At 43.0% G+C, this 20,251-nt stretch overlaps 1 protein-coding gene across 1 annotated transcript in view; it reads left to right on the forward strand.

Moving 5' to 3' along the window:
- The window catches only part of cpne5a (copine Va), a 118,387-nt gene extending 101,218 nt beyond the window's left edge, over nucleotides 1–17,169 (forward strand). The window contains exons 8-20 of the mRNA XM_031804052.1: nucleotides 4,849–4,952; nucleotides 5,163–5,267; nucleotides 5,635–5,676; nucleotides 5,766–5,841; nucleotides 6,673–6,726; nucleotides 6,843–6,904; nucleotides 7,167–7,213; nucleotides 7,380–7,561; nucleotides 11,477–11,604; nucleotides 15,023–15,125; nucleotides 15,260–15,317; nucleotides 16,133–16,206; nucleotides 16,552–17,169. Of these exons, the coding sequence (XP_031659912.1) occupies nucleotides 4,849–4,952; nucleotides 5,163–5,267; nucleotides 5,635–5,676; nucleotides 5,766–5,841; nucleotides 6,673–6,726; nucleotides 6,843–6,904; nucleotides 7,167–7,213; nucleotides 7,380–7,561; nucleotides 11,477–11,604; nucleotides 15,023–15,125; nucleotides 15,260–15,317; nucleotides 16,133–16,206; nucleotides 16,552–16,734 (1,218 nt within the window). The 3' untranslated portion in view covers nucleotides 16,735–17,169. The remainder of the gene's footprint in view (nucleotides 1–4,848; nucleotides 4,953–5,162; nucleotides 5,268–5,634; nucleotides 5,677–5,765; nucleotides 5,842–6,672; nucleotides 6,727–6,842; nucleotides 6,905–7,166; nucleotides 7,214–7,379; nucleotides 7,562–11,476; nucleotides 11,605–15,022; nucleotides 15,126–15,259; nucleotides 15,318–16,132; nucleotides 16,207–16,551) is intronic.
- The last annotated feature ends 3,082 nt before the right edge of the window (nucleotides 17,170–20,251 follow it).

Raw genomic sequence — 20,251 nt, forward strand, 5'->3', positions numbered from 1 at the left:
AAGAAGGTGTGCTCACCAAGTGATGTAGGAGGATTGGCTTTACCAGATGTTAAATTGTACAATTTACCATTTGAAATGGCTAAATTGGCAAAGCATTGGGGTAAAGGGCATGCTGGCTTGAATTTGATAGTAATAGAATGGGAACTAAGTTATCCTTTCACCCCTGTTGATATTCAGTCACATAGTCTTACAGTGAGGTCAGTTGAAACTACCAAACCCAATTGTCTTACACTTGTATTGAGGTGTGGAGAACAGTACACAACATGTACACAACATTTGGGGCAGCAGGGTAGCGTAGTGGTTAGAGCGTTGGGCTAGTTCAAACCCCCATTTGAAGGTACAAATCTGAAGGTACAAATCTGTCGTTCTGCCCCTGAACTGGCAGTTAACCCACTGTTCCTAGGCTGTCATTGAAAATAAGAATTTGTTCTTAACTGACTTGCCTAGTTAAATAAAGGTAAAATAAAATATGTGGAATTTCACATCTGAACAACGATGTAGCACAATCGTAGGCTACGGATAGGAAAGATGTCTGTGTGTTGCTCAATATGCCTCAGCTAGCCCTTTTGTTCCACCTCCCGCACATGGGGTGACCTCACCTGGTTTAAATGGTGTCTCTAGAGATTAAACCTCTCTCATCGTCACTCAGTGCCTAGGTTTACCTCCACTGTACTCACATCCTACCATACCCTTGTTTGTACATTATGCCATGAATCTATTCTTCCGCACCCAGAAACCTGCTCCTTTTACTCTCTGTTCCAAACGCACTAGACGACCAGTTCTTATAGCCTTTAGCCGTACCCTTATCCTACTCCTCCTCTGTTCCTCTGGCGATGTAGATGTTAATCCAGGCCCTGCAGCGCCTAGCTCCACTCCCATTCCCCAGGCGCTCTCATTTGTTGACTTCTGTATCCGTAAAAGCCTTGGTTTCATGCATGTTAACATTAAAAGCCTCCTCCCTAAGTTATTTTTTGTTACTGCTTTAACACACTCTGCCACTCTGTCCTAGCCGTGTCTGAATCCTGGCTTAGGAAGGCCACCAAAAATCCCGAAATTCCCATCCCTAACTATAACATTTTCCGACAAGATAGATGTCAATGGCGTGCGTACTGGGAGCGGAGTCAGGAGAGCAGGAGAGCAGAGAGTTGTCAACAGGCACACACTTTATTTAGGCAGGAGAAACCAACAGACGGACACCACTGCGTCGAAACCTCCAGCCAATGCAAAAGTGCAAACGCGCAAACAGTCACAACAATATTGTATAAACACAATAACATACCTCGTGAAATAAAACACGGAATAAACACATACCAGTAAAGCGCGTCAACATAGACACGTAACACAAAACAATCTCACACACAAGACATGAGGGGGAACGGAGGATTAAAGACAAGACAACAGGGAACAAGACAACAAATGGATAAATGAAAAATGGAGCGGCGATGTCTAGAAAGCCGGTGACGTCGACCGCCGAACGCCGCCCGAACAAGGAGAAGGGCCGACTTCGGCGGAAGTCGTGACAATAGATTTGCCAAAGGGGGCAGAGTTGAAATCTACTGCAGAGATAGCCTGGGGAGTTCTGTCATACTATCCAGGTCTGTGCCCAAACAATTCGAGCTTCTACTTTGAAAAATCCCCCTCAGCCCCCAGCTGTGCCCTGGACACCATATGTGAATTGATTGCCCACCATCTATCTTCAGAATTCGTAATGTTAGGTGACTTAAACTGGGACATGCTTAACACCCCGGCCGTCCTACAATCTAAGCCCTCAATCTCACACAAATGATCAATGAACCTATCAGGTACAACCCCAAATCCGTAAACACGGGCACCCTCATAGATATCATCCTGACCAACCTGCACTCTAAATACACCTCTACTGTCTTCAACCAAGATCTCAGCAATCACTGCCTCATTGCCTGCATCTGTAATGGGTCTGCGGTCAAACGACCAACCCTCATCACTGTCAAATGCTCCCCAAAACACTTCAGCGAGCAGGCCTTTCTAATCGACCTGGCCCGGGTATCCTGGTAGGATATTGACCTCATTCTGTCAGTAGAGGATGCCTGGTTATTCTTTAAAAGAGCTTTCCTCACCATATTAAATAAGCATGCCCCATTCAAAAAATGTAGAACCAGGAACAGATATAGCCCTTCACTCCAGACCTGACAGCCCTTGACTAGCACAAAAACATCCTGTGGCGTACTGCATTATCATCGAATAGCCCCCGCAATATGCAACTTTTCGGGGAAGTTGGGACAGTAAAAGCTAGCTTTTTCAAACAGAAATGTGCATCCTGTAGCACAGACTCCAAAAAGTTCTGGGACACTGTTAAGTCCATGAAGAATAAGAGCACCTTCTCCCAGCTGCCCACTGCAATAAGGCTAGGAAACACTGTCACCACCGATAAATCCACTATAATTGAGAATTTCAATAAGCATTTTTCTAGGGCTGACCATGCTTTCCACCTGGCTACCCCTACCCCGGTCAACAGCTCTGCACGCCCCACAGCAACTTGCCCAAGCCTCCCCCATTTCTCCTTCATGCAAATCCAGATAGCTGATGTGCTGAAAGAGCTGCAAAATCTGGACCCCTACAAATCAGCTGGGCTAGATAATCTGGACCCTCTCTTTCTAAAATGATCTGCCGCAATTGTTGCAACCCCTATTATAACCTGTTCAACCTCTCTTTCGTATCGTCTGAGATGCCCAAAGATTGGAAAGCTGCCACGGTCATCCCCCTCTTCAAAGGGGGAGACACTATAGACCCAAACTGTTACAGACCTATATCTATCCTACCCTGCCTCTCTAAGGTCTTTGAAAGCCAAGTTAACAAACAGATCACCGACCATTTTGAATCCCACCGTACCTTCTCCGCTATGCAATCTGGTCATGGGTGCACCTCAGCCACGCTCAAGGTCCTAAACCATATTATAACCGACATCGATAAAAGACAATACTGTGCAGCTGTATTCATCGACCTGGCCAAGGCTTTCGACTCTGTCAATCACCACATTCTTATCAGCAGACTCAACAGCCTTGGTTTCTCACATGCCTGGTTCACCAAATACTTCTCAGACAGAGTTCAGTGTGTTAAATCGGAGGGGCCTGTTGTCCGGACCTCTGGCAGACTCTATGAGGGTGCCACAGGGTTTAATTCTCAGGCAGACTCTTTTATTTGTATACATCAATGATGTCACTCTTGCTGCTGGTGATTCTCTGATCCACCTCTACGCAGACGACACCATTCTGTATACTTCTGGCCCTTCTTTGGACACTGTGTTAACTAACCTCCAGACGAGCTTCAATGCCTACAACTCTCCTTCCGTGGCCTCCAACTGCTCTTAAATGCAAGTAAAACTAAATGCATGCTCTTCAACCGATCGCTGCCCACACCTGCCCAACCATATAGCATCACTACTCTGGACGGTTCTGACTTAGAATACGTGGACAACTACAAATACCTAGGTGTCTGGTTAGACTGTAAACTCTCCTTCCAGACTCACATTAAGCATCTCCAATCCAAAATTAAATTAAGAATCGGCTTCCTATTTCGCAACAAAGCATCCTTCACTCATGCTGCCAAACATACCCTCGTAAAACTGACTATTCTACCGATTCTCAACTTCGGCGATGTCATTTAAAAAATAGCCTCCAACACTCTACTCAGCAAATTGGATGCAGCCTATCACAGTGCCATCTGTTCTGTCACCAAAGCCCCATATACTTCCCACCACTGCGACCTGTATGCTCTCGTTGGCTGGCCCTCGCTTCATATTCGTCGCCAAACCCACTGGCTCCAGGTCATCTATAAGTCTTTGCTAGGTAAATCCCCACCTTATCTCAGCTCACTGGTCACCATAGCAGCACCCACCCATAGCACGCGCTCCAGCAGGTATATTTCACTGGTCACCCCCAAAGCCAATTCCTCCTTTCTTCACTGAAGCTGGAGACTCATATCTCACTCACTAACTTTAAGCATCAGCTGTCAGAGCAGCTTACAGATAATTGCATCTGTACATAAACCACCTGTAAATATCCCATCCAACTACCTCAACCCCATATTGTTATTTTTTTTCTTCTCCTTTGCACCCTAGTATCTCTACTTGCACATTCATCTTCTGCACATCTATCACTCCAGTGTTTAATTGCTCATTTGTAATTACTTACCCACTGCGGCCTATTAATTGCCTTACCTCCCTAATCTTACCTCATTTGCACACACTGTATATAGACATTTATATCATGTTATTGACTGTACGTTTGTTTATTCCATATGTAACTCTGTGATGTTGTTTGTGTTTCACTTCTTTGCTTTATCTTGGCCAGGTCGCAGTTGTAAACGAGAACTTGTTCTCATCTGGCCTACCTGGTTAAATAAAGATGAAATAAAATAAAATTAAACTAGAAACTATGGCTAATGAAGGGAATTCATACAATAGGCAGTGGTGGAAAAAGTTCTCAAATATCATACTTGAGTAAAAGTAAAGATACCTTAAATAGAAAATGTTCTATACACTGCCAAGATACCTTTCTAGCTAATAGACTATGTTAAAGTTTGACACTTCCTCTTCCAATGAACTTTGGGAAGGTCAAAATGGGAAGGTCAAAATAATGAAACGGTCTACCAAATTGCCATTATCATTCACCTGATGGTAAGACGAGATGTCAAATGTTTTGGTGCGAACATATGTTGGAGCTCCCTGGGTCACAGGTTTGCCTGGGTGGGGGACCCCGGGTAAGAAAGGTTTTTTAAAAACCCTGCCTTAGGGTTAGACTACAGTAATATGTTGATTATGAGCTACAGTGAGAAGCTATCCAAAAGTTATCTGTTGATGTTTCTCTCTAGGACATTGCTACCATGCAGCTGTGTGCCAACAAGCTGGACAAGAAGGACTTTTTTGGGAAGTCTGACCCCTTCCTGGTCTTCTACCGAAGTAACGAAGATGGAACGTGAGTGTACCTGCCGAGGGAACATCCAATGTCTAGTTCCATCTGTGTTTTCGATTTTCTACCACAGTTTGTCATGTACTTTGGACTGAGTATCTAGCTCTCAGTATCCCATGTTCTTGGGATTCTCTCAATGCTTGTGATATTTCCTAGTTTCACATGTACGTACGTTGTGAGTTCCTCTCTGTAACTTTCTCTACTACTCTGTTCCAGGTTCACTATCTGTCATAAGACGGAGGTGGTTAAGAACACCCTGAACCCTGTTTGGCAGCCCTTCACCATCGCAGTGAGGGCCCTGTGTAACGGGGACTATGACAGGTTAGAGAAAGACACTGTCTGGGGGGAGCCAATGGGGAACCTCTACAGCAGGGTTTCCCAAACTCTGTCCTGGGGCATTCAGAATAATGCCAGCAGTCGGCCGTGGTGTCCCAGGGGCCAGCACTGGTGTTATTGGAATTGACTCAGAGGATTTTACACTATATCTCACATCGATCAATGTCAACGATGCTGACAGAGTCTCTGTGAGTCAGTGTGTACTGTTGACAGGATATTAGCCTACCTCTCTTGGACATGTATCAGCATGACACTTTTTCCTTAGAGTAAGTAGGTCTGTGGTGGTTGTGTCTAAGGTCATGTTGAACAAATTAAATACGTTTCTTGAATTGTTTTTTCGCTTCCCTACTAGAACGGTTAAAGTGGATGTCTATGACTGGGACAGAGATGGAAGGTACTTTTTTGTGCTATTTTTGATGAACACATGAATGTCTGTAAGGCTTTGTGAATAAGTGTCAGACCTTCAGCTATTCTTCCCTTCAGCCATGATTTCATCGGTGAGTTCACCACAAGTTACAGAGATTTCTCGCGTGGACAAAACCAGTTTAATGTCTATGAGGTGAGCCACAAATGTTTGTGTATTTTCAGAAGCATATACACTGAGTATACCAAACATTAGGAACATTAGAAGGTGTCGAAAGCATTCCACAGGGATGCTGGCTGATGTTGATTCCAATGCTTCCCAAAGTTGTGTCAAGTTGGATGGATGTCCTTTGGTTGGTAGACCATTCTTGATACACACAGGAAACTGTTGAGAGTACCCCGTTCAAAGGCACTTAATTACAGTATTTTGTCACGCTCTGAATGGCAAACATTCACAATTGTCTCAAAGATTTAAATCCTTCTTTAACCTCTCCTCAACTTTATCTATACCGTTTGAAGTGGATTTAACAAGTGACATCAATAAGGGATCATAGTTTCACCTGGATTCACCTAGTCAGTCTATCTCATGTTTTGTATACTCAGTGTACATACACTACCTTTCAAAAGTTTGAGGTCACTTAGAAATGTCCTTGTTTTTGAAGGAAAATTACTTTTTTTGTCCATTAAAATAACATAAAATTTAGCAGAAATACAGGGTAGGCATTGTTAATGTTGTAAATTACTATTGTAGCTGGAAACAGCAGATTTTTTTATGGAATATCTACATAGGCTTACTGAGGCCCACTTACTGAGGCCCATTAGCAACCACCACCATTCCAATTTCATGTTTTCAATTTTCATTACTATTACCAGGCATATCCTTTCAGTTGTCAAGTTTTTTGTACCTTGAATAGATATGGACATCCACATTATGCACAATATTTACCACAAGTATCTTCAGTTCATATTGCTTTAATAATTAGCTGTAATCGTTTTCTTATCCATTCGTTTATTTTCCACAAACCAGGTTTTAAATGCAAAAAAGAAGGGCAAGAAAAAGAAATACATCAACTCTGGCACGGTAAGTACCTTCCTCATATCTGCCTGTCAGCTTCACCATTGTATTGATTTATAGGGGTAATTATTGTTATCATACTATCCTTCTCCCCATCCCCCCACCCTCACTACGATCATCAGGTAACACTGCTGTCCTTCAAAGTGGAGTCAGAGTATACGTTTGTGGATTTCATCCGAGGCGGGTGAGTTGAATGTTAATTAGCCCACTGTTAATTCGGCCCATCGTTATGTGGATAAACAGCTTGAGAACCCCCCCAGACTAAAGGTCTTGGACATGGAGCAGTGTGAATGTGATGCAAATAACTCTATCTAACCAGTTAGTCAATTTGGCCCATAGGACCAGGGCCAGAGTAATAGAACTACTCAATAAACTATTGATCAATGTCCTGGTTGAAGAGGTTTGGTCCTCTCAGAAGTTTATTTATTTTATGTCCTTCCCACCAGGACACAACTCAACTTCACAGTAGCCATCGACTTCACTGCTTCTAATGGTAAGTCTGGAGCTTAGGGCTGTCATAGGCCATATCAAAAATAAATTTATGCACATATTATATAACACAGTGGAATAGGTCACGACAGGAATCAGCAGTGAGTGGACATTCATTTATATTCATTTCAGTTGTGTCTCTATGTGTGTTTGTCTGTGCTCTCTGACAGGTAATCCGTCTCAGCCCACTTCCCTCCACTACATGAACCCGTACCAGATGAATGCCTACGCCATGGCACTCAAAGCTGTGGGGGAGATCATCCAGGACTACGACAGTGACAAGCTTTTCCCAGCCTATGGCTTCGGAGCCAAGCTGCCCCCCGACGGAAAGATCTCCCACGCCTTCCCTCTGGTAAGACACACACACACACACAAACACTGCTACTAGACACACTCTGATAGATCCAAATCCAGAAGTGCATACACATATTTTGTATCAGATTGGAGTAAGAAACCTCCAGCTATATTTCAGATTCTTTCTCATAGTGTGCTTCTCTATTTTGTGCCCATTTGTACCTTTAATACAACTAAAGTTGTAGGTGTATGTGTGTTAGTATCTTTAGGTGTGAATATGTGGGTTAATCTGTGTTTCATGTGGGGGAGAGGCAGAGAAGGGAGGCAAAAAAAAGGGGGAGTGGGAGCAAATGCAGTTAGAGACCACTGTCCCAGGGCCCTATTAACTCAAAATCAGCTCCTGCGTTTCAAGGAGAAGAGCAGCATTTTAAAGGGTTGGGGCTGATTGTGCAGCTAATCATGCCCTTGATTGGCCTAAGAGCCAAAGCAGGACTCAATCACGGGCTAGGAATGTGCTGAAAGGAGTCTGGCATTGCGGCAGAAGAGGCCTTTAGCCATAGCAGCACCACAGTGAAGTCTATGAATTCAATTATACAATGGTTGGGTCTAATCCTGGATGCTGATTGGTTAAAACCGTGTTAAAGCCAGTGTCTATTCTACCTCTTACCATCGGCTAAGGCTATGATGATGAAATACCTATTTACTCTTCCATCTCACTGCTGCGCAATCCACTGTCTCATCAGACCAGCAGTGGTGAACGATGGCTATTGGACCTAGTGGGAGGAACAAAATCTTCCAACACGTTGTACCAACAACAACAAAAATTACAGAAACATTGCATCACTTAATGCATCCAACTGAATCTAACAGGCCTGAGGTTGAGCCAATCTTTGGTCTGCCACAAACTTTATTTGCCACATGCGCCAAATTCAAGTATAGACCTTACTGTGAAATGCTTACTTACAAGACCTTAATCAACAGTGCAGATCAAGAAAAGTTCAAAACAAAATTTAACAAATAAACTAAAGTAAAAAATAAGAAAAAGTAACACAATAAAATAACAATAACGAGGCTATATACAGGGGGTACCGGTACCGAGTCGATGTGCGGGGGTACATGTTAGTCAAGGTAACTTGAACATGTAGGTAGGGGTGAAGTGACTATGCATAGATAATAAACAGAGAGTAGCAGCAGTGTACAAAAAATGGGGGGGGGGGTGTCCATGTAAATAGTCCGGTGGCCATTTGATTAATTGTTCAGCAGTCTTATGGCATGGGATACAAGCTGTTAAGGAGCCTTTTGGTCCTAGACTTGGCGCTCCGGTACCACTTTCCGTGCGGTATCAGAGAAAACAGTCTATGACTTGGGTGACTGGAGTCTCTGACAATTTTTTGGTCTTTCCCCTGACACCGCCAATTATATAGGTCCTGGGTGGCAGGAAGCTTGACTCCAGTGATGTGCTGGGCAGCATGCACTACCCTCTGTAGCGCCTTACGGTCAGATGCCGAGCAGTTGCCATACCAGGCAGTGATGCAACCGGTCAGGATGCTCTTGATTGGGCAGCTGTAAAAGTTTTTGAGGATCTGGGGATCCATGCCAAATCTTTTCAGTCTCCTGAAGGGGAAAAGGTGTTGTCGTGCCCTTTTCACAACTGTCTTGGTGTGTTTGGACCATGATAGTTCGTTGGTGATGTGGACACCAAGGAACTTCAACCTCTCGACCCGCTCCACTACAGCCCCGTTGATGTTAATGGGGGCCTGTTCGGCCCTCCTTTTCCTGTAGTACACGATCAACTCCTTTGTCTTGCTCGCATTGAGGGAGAGATTGTCCTGGCACCACACTGCCAGGTCTCTGATCTCCTCCCTATAGGCTGTCTCATCGTTGTCGGTGATCAGGCCTACCACTGTTGTGTCGTCAGCAAACTTAATGATGGTGTTGGAGTCGTGTTTGGCCACACAGTCGTGGGTGAACAGGGAGTACAGGAAAGGACTAAGTACACACCCCTGAGGGGCCCCAGTGTTGAGGATCAGCATGGCAGACGGGTTGTTGCATACCCTTACCACCTGGGGGCGGCCCGTCAGGAAGTCCAGGATCCAGTTGCAGAGGGAGGTCCTTAGCTTAGTGATGAGCTTTGATGGCACTATGGTGTTGAACGCTGAGCTGTAGTCAATGAATAGCAATCTCACGTAGGTGTTCCTTTTGTCCAGGTGGGAAAGGGCAGTGTGGAGTGCGATTGAGATTGTGTCATCTGTGGATCTGTTGGGGCGGTATGCGAATTGGAGTGGGTCTAGGGTATCCGGGAGGATGCTGTTGATGTGAGCCATGATCAGCCATGAGTGCTACGGGGAACGAATCATTTAGGCAGGTTACCTTCACTTCCTTGGGCACAGGGACTATTGTGGTCTGCTTGAAACCATATTCCATAAAAAAATCGTCAATTTCCAGCTACAATAGTAATTTACAACATGACTACATTGTATTTCTGATCAATTTGATGTTATTTCAATGGCCAAAAAAACAGCTTTTCTTTCAATAACAAGGAATATTTCTAATTGACCCCAAACATTTGAACAGTAGTGTATATTTAACACATTTTAGAATAAGGCTGTAACTTAACAAAATGTGTAAAAACTCAAGTGGTCTGAATACTTTCCCGAATGCATTCTATTAGAGCAGTATTTTGTGTAATGCTGCACATTACTGGTTGGTGTGGAAAAGGCCAGTCGGCAGGGAGGCTTGTTATCGGTTATTCATGGTTAACCTTGCTTTGGTGAACCTTCTGAGAGCTAGAGAAGCCTGTGACTCACCCAGCACTTGAATATCAAACACACAGCTGTCCAAGAAAAAGCAAGTGTGTACCTTCAATAACCAAGCTATGGTGATGCAGCCTGTTTGATTTGAGACTTTGAATCCAACCCTCAATCAGGAAGGGAGGGGGAGAGAGAAGGGGATCATCTGCTTGAGGATGTGGAGCGCTACTTCTGGGAATCTCTCCCCCATGAGGAGGAGATGTGCTGATGATGAGAAAAGTAAACAAGCACGCAAATCAACTGGCAGACACATACAAGTAATTTTCCGTTGTTTGGCTTCATATACTTTCCCTCCACTTAAACATTTGCCTAAAATAAATGATTTATCTCAGATCATTCAGATTCAGAAGAAAAGGACATTGTGACAATAGATCATCAATCAGAGAAAGTATGCCTTGCTTTAAAGTTGCTGTTCATCCAACCAAAAAGCTGATTTCCTTCCTGACACATTTTCCAAAAGTAAACATCTCAAGGGCAACCCTGAGGGTGTCTGCTGTCTGTCTGTCCGTATGATGGCAGGATGTTCTCTCATCACTCCATCACATCTCAAACACCAGCAGTAGACGTGCTCACTCATTGTCTCAGTGCAGCTGTGACAGCGTTCTGTCTGCTGAGTGAGGACCGGGGTGTGGTGCAGGGGCCGAGTCTCATCACCGTGGTCACAGCTGGCCACACGCACTCAGAAGCCGGCTTATATCCCAGGCATGCGGGGGCCTCCCAGCGTCCTCACTTCCTTCTGAGGAGCCTCCCCCAATCACAGGTTCCGCTCTACTGGTGGCTGTTGTCAAGCCAACAGAGCTCTCTTACCTGCAGCATTACTTCCCAAACAACTACAACAACAACAAAACAACGCATGAGCACTGTGAACACTGGGCTGGTTGGTTCTCCAGTGGCTGTTTAATATTGAAGTCCCATATTTATTTTAAAAATATTTTTTTTAAAAAAAATTTTCCGTTTTATTGTTATTACGCTGCACATTTAGCTCTTACTTTTCCTGGGCCTTGTTGTAGAAAGGAGTGGATGTGTAAAGTTAGTTTGATTGTTGAGGTTTTGATCACCAGTGAAACAATTTACCATAAAGTTATTGATAACTGAATATTTTTAAGTACATTAAGGCTGACAACTGTTTCATGGTGACATGCATCTCCTCCTGTCCCATGCAGAGTGGTGACAATGAAAACCCAAACTGTGTGGGGATAGAGGGAGTGCTGGAGGCGTACTTCCAGGGCCTCAGAACGGTCCAACTCTACGGACCCACCAACTTCTCTCCAGTCATCAACCAGGTGGCACGGTAGGAGACCACAATGGACTAGACCTCTGGAAACCTCTGACACACTACATACTCATAATAGGATCTCAGTAGACAATACAGGAATGAACTTGATTTGAATGCAAGGTGCAACACTACTATCTAGTGGGCGGCAGGTAGCCAAGCCGGCTTTAAACTTTCTCTTGAAAGTTGTAATAGTCGAATGCACAAGGTGAAATTTAGAAACTGGGTAGTGCATCCTCAATTCCTTTTGCCATGTTGGTCATTGCATACCTTAGAGAGCTATTTATAACTTGTTAGAAATGTCCAGATTAACTAGCCCATTTTTTTTGCCCTTAGATATTGTTGTATTTTTTTGTCACTCGAATATCACATGAATACACATTAGACATGGAAAACTGCTAAATGTTATTTGCAACCCATGACAAATTATGTAGAATTGCAGGCAATAAGCTTTAAACATGCAAAATTCTCTCCACCAACAAGAGGCGTGTGAACAGTTTGTGTCAGAAACATTGCTTGTGCCCATAGAAATAGGCGTGGTGCGTGCACAGGGGAGGAGCACGGGATTTTCCTCAATGCTGGAAGAGGGGCCTCAAGTGAAAACATTTGGGAACCCCTGTACTAGATTAGAACGCACACATACACACAGCCCCTTGACATGCAAGGCTATACTATGTACTTGAAGCTGTTATCTCTGCCAGGCTCTTTCTCCCCAAGCCAGCGATCCTCTCCCTCTTATGAGCAGATGGCTGGCGCACGTATTATTCATTCTTAATATTCCCTGTACAGGCAGGCTTCATACCTTACATAGAGCACACGCTCCTGTTGCATAGATAATGTGCTACATTGTCTTGGACCAGAGTGTCTGGAGGAGGGTTTATACAGTATGAGTCTATTGGGGCTCATTGTAGGAGCGCCAACAGCACCATGTGGAGAATGTGTGTGGAGAATGTGTCTTTCGGACAACTGATGTTCTTCTGTAGCTTCTGCTCTGAGTAGTATGCATGTTTCTATGTGTGCTGAGAGCATTTGTCTTCTCCAGAGTGTTATTTAGAAGTTTTTGGTGGTACTCAAATCATGGAGGCTGTAATTTCAGGAGAGCACTGGCTAAGAATAAAAACGGTTTTAGCATTCAGTCTACTGACCATGTGATTGCAAAGGGAAGAGGACAGTGCAACAGGGGAGAGCAAGGCCATTCTAGCAACTGTGTAAAGTGACCTGAATAATAACCAGTCATCCCTATGAGCACAAGAAGTTGACAATACTGTACCAGTCAAAAGTTTGGACACACCTACAGTACTGATTCAAGGGTTTTTCTACATTGTAGAATAATAGTGAAGATATCAAAACTATGAAAAAACACATATGGAATCATATAGTAACCAAAAAAGTGTTAAACAAATCAAAATATATTTTATATTTCAGATTCTTCAAAGTAGCCACCCTTTGCCTTGATCACAGCATTGCACAATCTTGGCATTCTCTCAACCAGCTTCATGAGGTAGTCACTTGGAATGCATTTCAAATAACTGGTGTGCCTTGTTAATTTGTGAAATTTGCGTTTGAACCAATCAGTTGTGTTTTGACAAGGTAGGGGAGGTATACAGAAGATAGCCCTATTTGGTAAAAGACCAAGTCCATATTATGGCAAGAACAGCTCAAATAAAGCAAAGAGAAATGACAGTCCATCATTACTTTAAGACATGACGGTCAGTCAATCTGGAACATTTCAAGAACTTTGAAAGTTTCTTCAAGTGCAGTCGCAAAAACCATCAAGCGCTATGATGAAACTGCCTCTCATGAGGACCGCCACAGGAAAGGAAGACCCAGAGTTACCTCTGCTGCAGAGTTCATTAGAGTTACCAGCCTCAGAAATTGCATGCCAAATAAATGCTTCACAGAGTTCAAGTAACAGACACATCTCCACATCAACTGTTCAGGGGAGACTGCGTGAATCAGGCCTTTGTGGTCGAATTGCTGCAAAGAAACCACTACTAAAGGACACCAATAAGAAGAAGAGACTTGTTTGGGCCAAGAAACACAAGCAATGGACTCATCAGACCAGTGGATATCTGTCCTTTGGTCTGATGAGTCCAAATTTGAGATTTAACTAGTCAGTGATTTAACCAGCATGGCTACCACAGCATTCTGCAGCGATATGCCATCCCATCTGGTTTGCACTTAATGGGGACAATCATTTGTTTTTCAACAGGACAATGAACCAACACACCTCCAGGCTGTGTAAGGGCTATTTGACCAAGAAGGGGAGTGATGGAGTGCTGCATCAGATGACCTGGCCTCCACAATCACCCGACCTCAACCCAATTGAGATGATTAGGGATGTGTTGGACCGCAGAGTGAAGGAAAAGCAGCCAACAAGTGCTCAGCATATGTGGGAACTCCTTCAAGACCATTGGGCAAGCATTCCAGGTGAAGCTGGTTGAGAGAATGCCAAGAGTGTGCAAAACTGTGGCTACTTTGAAGAATCTCCGATATAAAATATATTATGATTTGTTTAACACTTTTTGGGTTACTACATCATTCCATATGTGTTATTTCATAGTGTTGATGTCTTCACTATTATTCTACAATGTAGAAAATAGTTTTTAAAAAATAAAGGAAAACCCTTGAATGAGTAGGTGTATCCAAACTTTTGACTGCTACTGTATGGATTTTGGGTTGAAAAGATGTTGAAAAGATGTTGAAAAGACGTCTCTCAACCGATTTTGATATTTGAGAAGTGTACTAGCCCCTGTGTCATCCCACTAGCCTTACAGCTCACTGTTACCTGTCTAACATCCCGTAGGTCTTTATATGTCTCTGACACCCCTGGATTTTAGATATATCAGTAAATCCCTCGGTCAGGGGGGGATAGTGGTCATAGCTCTGGTCTCACTCAGACAGGGATCGATGCTACACTCAGCCAGGTGGAACATCTTATTTACCTTTATTAGGAATGTAATCTCGGAGCCTAAACCAGGTGAAGGACACTCCAGGGAGAACATTGCCGACTCAGACAAACAACTGTGAGACGCGTCTTGGAGCTTGTCTAACATAATAACACATTGGGCCTGGAATGTATTGACTGTCTCTGTTGTTTATTTTATTCCTCACAGTGCCTGTGGCTCACTTGGTGAAATTGGAATGAAGGGGATTTGGAAAAAATGTCATTTTTCTCTTTTGTTTTTGTTCGCTCCTCTCATTTTGAGATGAGAGGTGCCAACTGGGTAATGCCAGAGGTCAAAGTGTCTTGGCTCGCTGGATAACGGTCCTTAATTACAGTATCTCTCTAGTGAGAGGCTGTAAACATTTGCCATCACATATAAACTCACTCACTCTCAATCTCACTCCGGCACACACTCCTAACACTGCTTGTTAATGCTCTTGTGTGTGTGTGTGTATGTGTGCGTGTGCGTGCGTGCATGTGCTCCCTCAGGTCTGCACAGGATGTGACAGATGGCTCTCAGTACTTTGTGTTGTTGATGATCACAGACGGAGTTATCTCTGACATGGTGCAGACCAAGGAGGCTGTGGTCAACGTGAGTGGAGTACACAGTACAGTTCCTCCTTCAGCAGGGCCATCTTATCTGCAGACAGTGCACTATCGAGGCTGTCTGAAAACCAAGCATAGCCTACTACTGTTTGTCTGTAATACCTCTTTCTTTCCCTACAGGCAGCTGCTCTCCCCATGTCCATCATCATCGTAGGGGTTGGACCTGCAAAGTTTGATGGTGAGTGTGGCACCCTTGAAGGTAGAATAGAGAAGCACAGTGGCTCCTGCACAGCTGTTATTATATTTTTACGGTGCATTTCTCCTTTGAGTGTTCCTTTAGAAAGTCAGTGTTGCAGTGTCAAGTATCCAGGCCCTCTTCAGATCAATGACTCCTTAAGGGGAGAGAGGGAGGGAGGGAGGGTAGTCTCTGTTTCAGCCCAGTGAGGTGTAACTCTGGGCATCATCTGCGCTCGATTCTGCTGAATTTTCCCCTTGGTTAGGCAATCGAACGCTGTGAAGTCAGTCAGGCATTGCAGAGGTCATGAGTTCAGACCGCTTGATGGCACTTCAGGAGAGAAACTCTTCAGAAGTAGCTATGTCTGAAAATGTGTGTTGATATGTGTGCTTCAAGGCTTGTTGTCTGGTTTATTTTCCTTTTGCTGCACTCCTGTGTGTGTGTGTGTGTGTCTGTGCATTCGTGTGGATGTGTCTATCTAAGAGTTTGTGTACTGTAGTGTGGCAGGATTGTGTGCAGTTATGAATACTTGTTGATGTCTGGGTTGAGTTGTCCGAGTATCAGACTCAATGAGAAGAGTCCTCAATGAGGTTTTCTATAAGCCAGCTGAATTCTGTCAGCCTTTTAGAATTACCTTTCTTTTCAAAAGCACTTACAGCATAAATGGGTCCACAGTGCTTAGCAGTGATTAGTCCAATTTTAAATAACTGCTAGGAGCACATAACATTTTCCTTCTAGTATCTGTAGATGTTTTGACTTCAACTGTTGCCCAGAGTGCTAGTTCTGAAAAGCTTATCATATGTTGTGTTTCTGTCTAGCCATGGAGGAGCTGGATGGAGATGAGGTCAGAGTGTCCTCCAGAGGGCGCTTTGCTGAAAGAGACATTGTGCAGGTAGGCTGTGGCCAGACAACAAGTGAGTATCTCAATTGCAGATCATTGATTCCTCGCATCCTCTCTCCTCGCCTCCTTCTCAAAAGCCATTGGATGGATGAAAAGGTCAGCAGTCTGACCTTCTCATCCAAGGGGGTTTGAGAAGCAGCAGAGGAATCAAGGAAATGCAACTGAGATTCTCCAAATTAAATTTTAATTTGTTGCTTTAGTCTTTGTTCAGTGTATTTGATGTTCATGACCAGTAGGACCAAGAAGTTTATTCTCCCAGACATTCAATACTTTCAGAACCCTACTACAGTAGTGTGTCCTGTCCGTGTTGTAATTCATCCCCCAACTCCCATACAGTTTGTTCCTTTCCGGGACTACATGGACCAGTCAGGGAACCAGGTCCTGAGCATGGCCCGGCTGGCCAAAGACGTGCTGGCTGAGATCCCCGAGCAGCTTCTGGGCTTCATGAAGACCAGAGGCATCGAGCCCCGGCCTGCTCTCTCCTCATCAGAGCTGCCCAAGCTCCACAGGCATATCTGACACCTATCACTGTAGTGGGACAGCACCTCTCAACACCCTAACTGGGTCTACACACATTTGTTGTGCACATACACACACACTTGACATCTCTCTCATCTCTTCAAACCCTATGCCATCTCATTGCAAGTCGATGGCCCCTCTCCCTAACTCTACAGCGCACATACTGTAGCTAAACACAGTACAGTACATACACACATAGAATGAGTCTATGTATACATTGTGTATTTGAACACATAGGGGTGAGTAGATATAGCACCCAATGCAATACCCACAAGCACAGTGATTTCTGAAGAGAAGGAATACATATAACTTACTATGCCATGATGTGACACAATACAAAGTTCACATGCATATATGCAGAAGGGGGAGTTACAGACTGTGAAAGTTACTGATGTAGAATATACATATCTAAGAAACTGAGAAACAAAAAGACTATTAGATTGTTCCTTTCAGCTCTGGAGCTCTGGAGTGTGTATATATATATATATATATATATATATATATATATATATATATATATATATACAGTGTATGCAAAGCAGCTTAGACATCAACTGAATATAAAATACATAAACAACTGGACATATTGCTTTCAGCCCATACCTCCAAACCCACACCCTCTTACATGAGGTTACTCTTTTTATACACATAAATCTGCTTGAATTACTGTATCCTATCCACTGGAATGACAGGAATACATGCTCTCATGTAACAAACAACATGTTTTATTTATGTTGACTTTCTACTTCATACAGATGTTGGATCTTAATTTGATCACTCTTTGGTCGCAGAAAATGTTCCTGCATATCAAGACATTCAAATGAGCCTTGTGATTTAGATATGTTCACTGAAAACCCGCAGTTGTCTTTTTCGCCATGTGGGGGTAGTCAAATCATTCTGACAATAGACAGCTATCAAAATCATCATCCCTCACTCACTCAAAAGCTAAAAGCACCAGAGAGAATATGAATAAATGTCCTACTGCTACTGTAGGCCTATAGGTCCTATTACCGCAAAATTCAAATGTATCCATACACATCAACAACCATCATCTTATATAGCTTAATAACACAACATAGATATTGGTCTCCACTATGACACAAGTGTATCCGAAATGTGGCCGTACATTAGGCTACACCGAAACTATAGCTTAAGTAATTGCACACACAGGCCTATAATATCAGATGTAAAGACAAGATGAAATTGAGAATAGTGAGGTAGCCTACGTTGGAGGGCAATGGTGCTTGAAAGAGACCGACTGATTTTAAAACCAAAAAAGACACACTAAAAACACAACCCATGATTTTTCTTTATCTATAGTATATATATGACTCACCACCTAGATTTGGCTCCTATGTAGCAGAAGTTGAATTTATGTTTTTTTACGTTGGATAAAAATAGAGACTCAGAGCTACAAAATGGAATATCATACACTGCATTTGAGTAACAACGGGAAAGTAATTCTGCTTTGAAAGTTGATAAACTTGTAAACTCACTATTGAGAAAATTGTATTTTAGTGTTTTGTGAGAGCTCTTCTTTGTCTACACCCATTCAGCATCATTCACACCCTCTTAAGCTTTAGCTCCACCCATCTCCTTGAGTTCAGAGCGCACAATTGATGCTCTGGCCAATGATTTGTTTACCTCTGGATAACATGAAAACATGCCTTTTTGCAGATGTTTACTGACACCGGCCATATTCAATGGGTGTTGTACACTTTAGCTTAAGACATATAGCTAGCTACCTAGGTAAACAATTAACCTAGCTAGGTAAACAACATGTAAGATCACACACGTCACGTCACCTAACGTCAGCTAGGGAGCCAGCCGGCTAACGCTAGCTAACAGTACACTAGCTTGAAATGAACCCACTTTCTGTCAGAATTAGAAACGTGTAATGTCTGAAAATGTAGCTAGCTGGACTATCTTACCCGTATACATCATGATGCATGATGGACGCGTCTCCCTGTCACGGATCCACGCCACAAATGCCATTAGTTTGATGATGTAATCCGGAAACAGGTGTTTTCTCATCTCTTTAGCTATCATACTCTAATTCCACTGATTTCAAAACTCGATCCACCAGAAAGTGGAGAGCAAAAAAGCCACGTTCGACAGGATTACCAACACAGACTGACCAGCTCAAATAGACACGGCCTTCTACATGGCAGACCAATCCGAATTAATCTCTCGGCATGTCAAGCCCACTCATTATCTCAGCCAATCATGGTCAGTGGGTAGGTTGCTGTCTTTTTATGTAGCTTAACCAACAAGGCTCGTAATTTAACAATTTTATTTGTATTTACAGATGGCATACAAGTTTGTTATTAAGGCACATGAAAGTTCACATGTTCAAGAAGGCATTTCTGCCAAAAACGCATATTGATTTTTTGTTAAATGCTACGTTCAAACAGCTCTCCTGTGAAGTCGTGACTTGCGACATACGCCTAGCTTCCTGAATCAGGTCAAATATTATCGAAAAGAGGGCTACGAATCAACTGCCAAAATTATGTTCAATTGTAGCCTGGGGTGGTCTAGCGGTCACGGCTGTGCAAATATAGACCAAATATGTTGCTGTGGGTTCGATTCTGTCCCACTCCCTTCTGGCAAATAACAAACATTAAAACAGGTTAATATGTCCCACCAACATTAAACAACTATACAGATTGCCCTTAAAGTGTTGAAATAAGTAAATAAAATCAATGATGAGAGAATAGTCAAATTAACTGATAACTGACATGATGGTGTAGAAGGAAGACCTGAATGCCATGAACCAAGAGGTTGTGAGTTCAAATCCCAGGTGTGTACATATTTGATAATAATTACTGTATAAATGCACAATATGCACAATATAATCAGGTATGTCCAATACAGTGCCTTCAGAGAGTATTCACACCCCTTAGCTTTTTCCACATTTGTTGTGTTACAAAGTGGGATTTAATTGTCATTTTCTGTCAATGAACTACATAAAATACTATGATGTCAAAGTGGAAAACAATATAACACTATATCTTGATTTAATACATCTTGGAATCACCTTTGGCAGTGATTACAGCTGTAAGTCTTTTGGGGGTAAATCTCTAAGAGCTTTCCACACTTGGATTGTGCAACATTTGCCCATTATTCTTTTCAAAATTCTTCAAGCTCTGTCAAGTTGGTTGTTGATCATTGCTAGACAACCATTTTCAATTCTTGCCATACATTTTCAGGCAAGTAAAAACTCTAACTGTGTGGATTTGGCCTTTGGTTAATGTCCTGCTGAAAGGTAAATTCATCTCCCAGTGTCTGGTGGAAAGCAGACTGAACCAGTTTTTCCTGTAGGATTTAGCCTGTGCTTAGCTCCATTACATTTTTTTAAAAATGTATCCTGAAAAACTCCTTAATAATTCAAATCATACCCATAACACAGCCACCAGTATGCTTGAAAGTATAGAGAGTGGTACTCAGTAATGTGTTGTATTGGATTTGCCCCAAATTGCTTTGCCACACTTTTTGCAGTATTACTTTAGTGCCTTGT

Source organism: Oncorhynchus kisutch, linkage group LG24, assembly GCF_002021735.2.
Source record: "Oncorhynchus kisutch isolate 150728-3 linkage group LG24, Okis_V2, whole genome shotgun sequence".
Classification (NCBI taxonomy): Eukaryota; Metazoa; Chordata; class Actinopteri; order Salmoniformes; family Salmonidae; genus Oncorhynchus; species Oncorhynchus kisutch.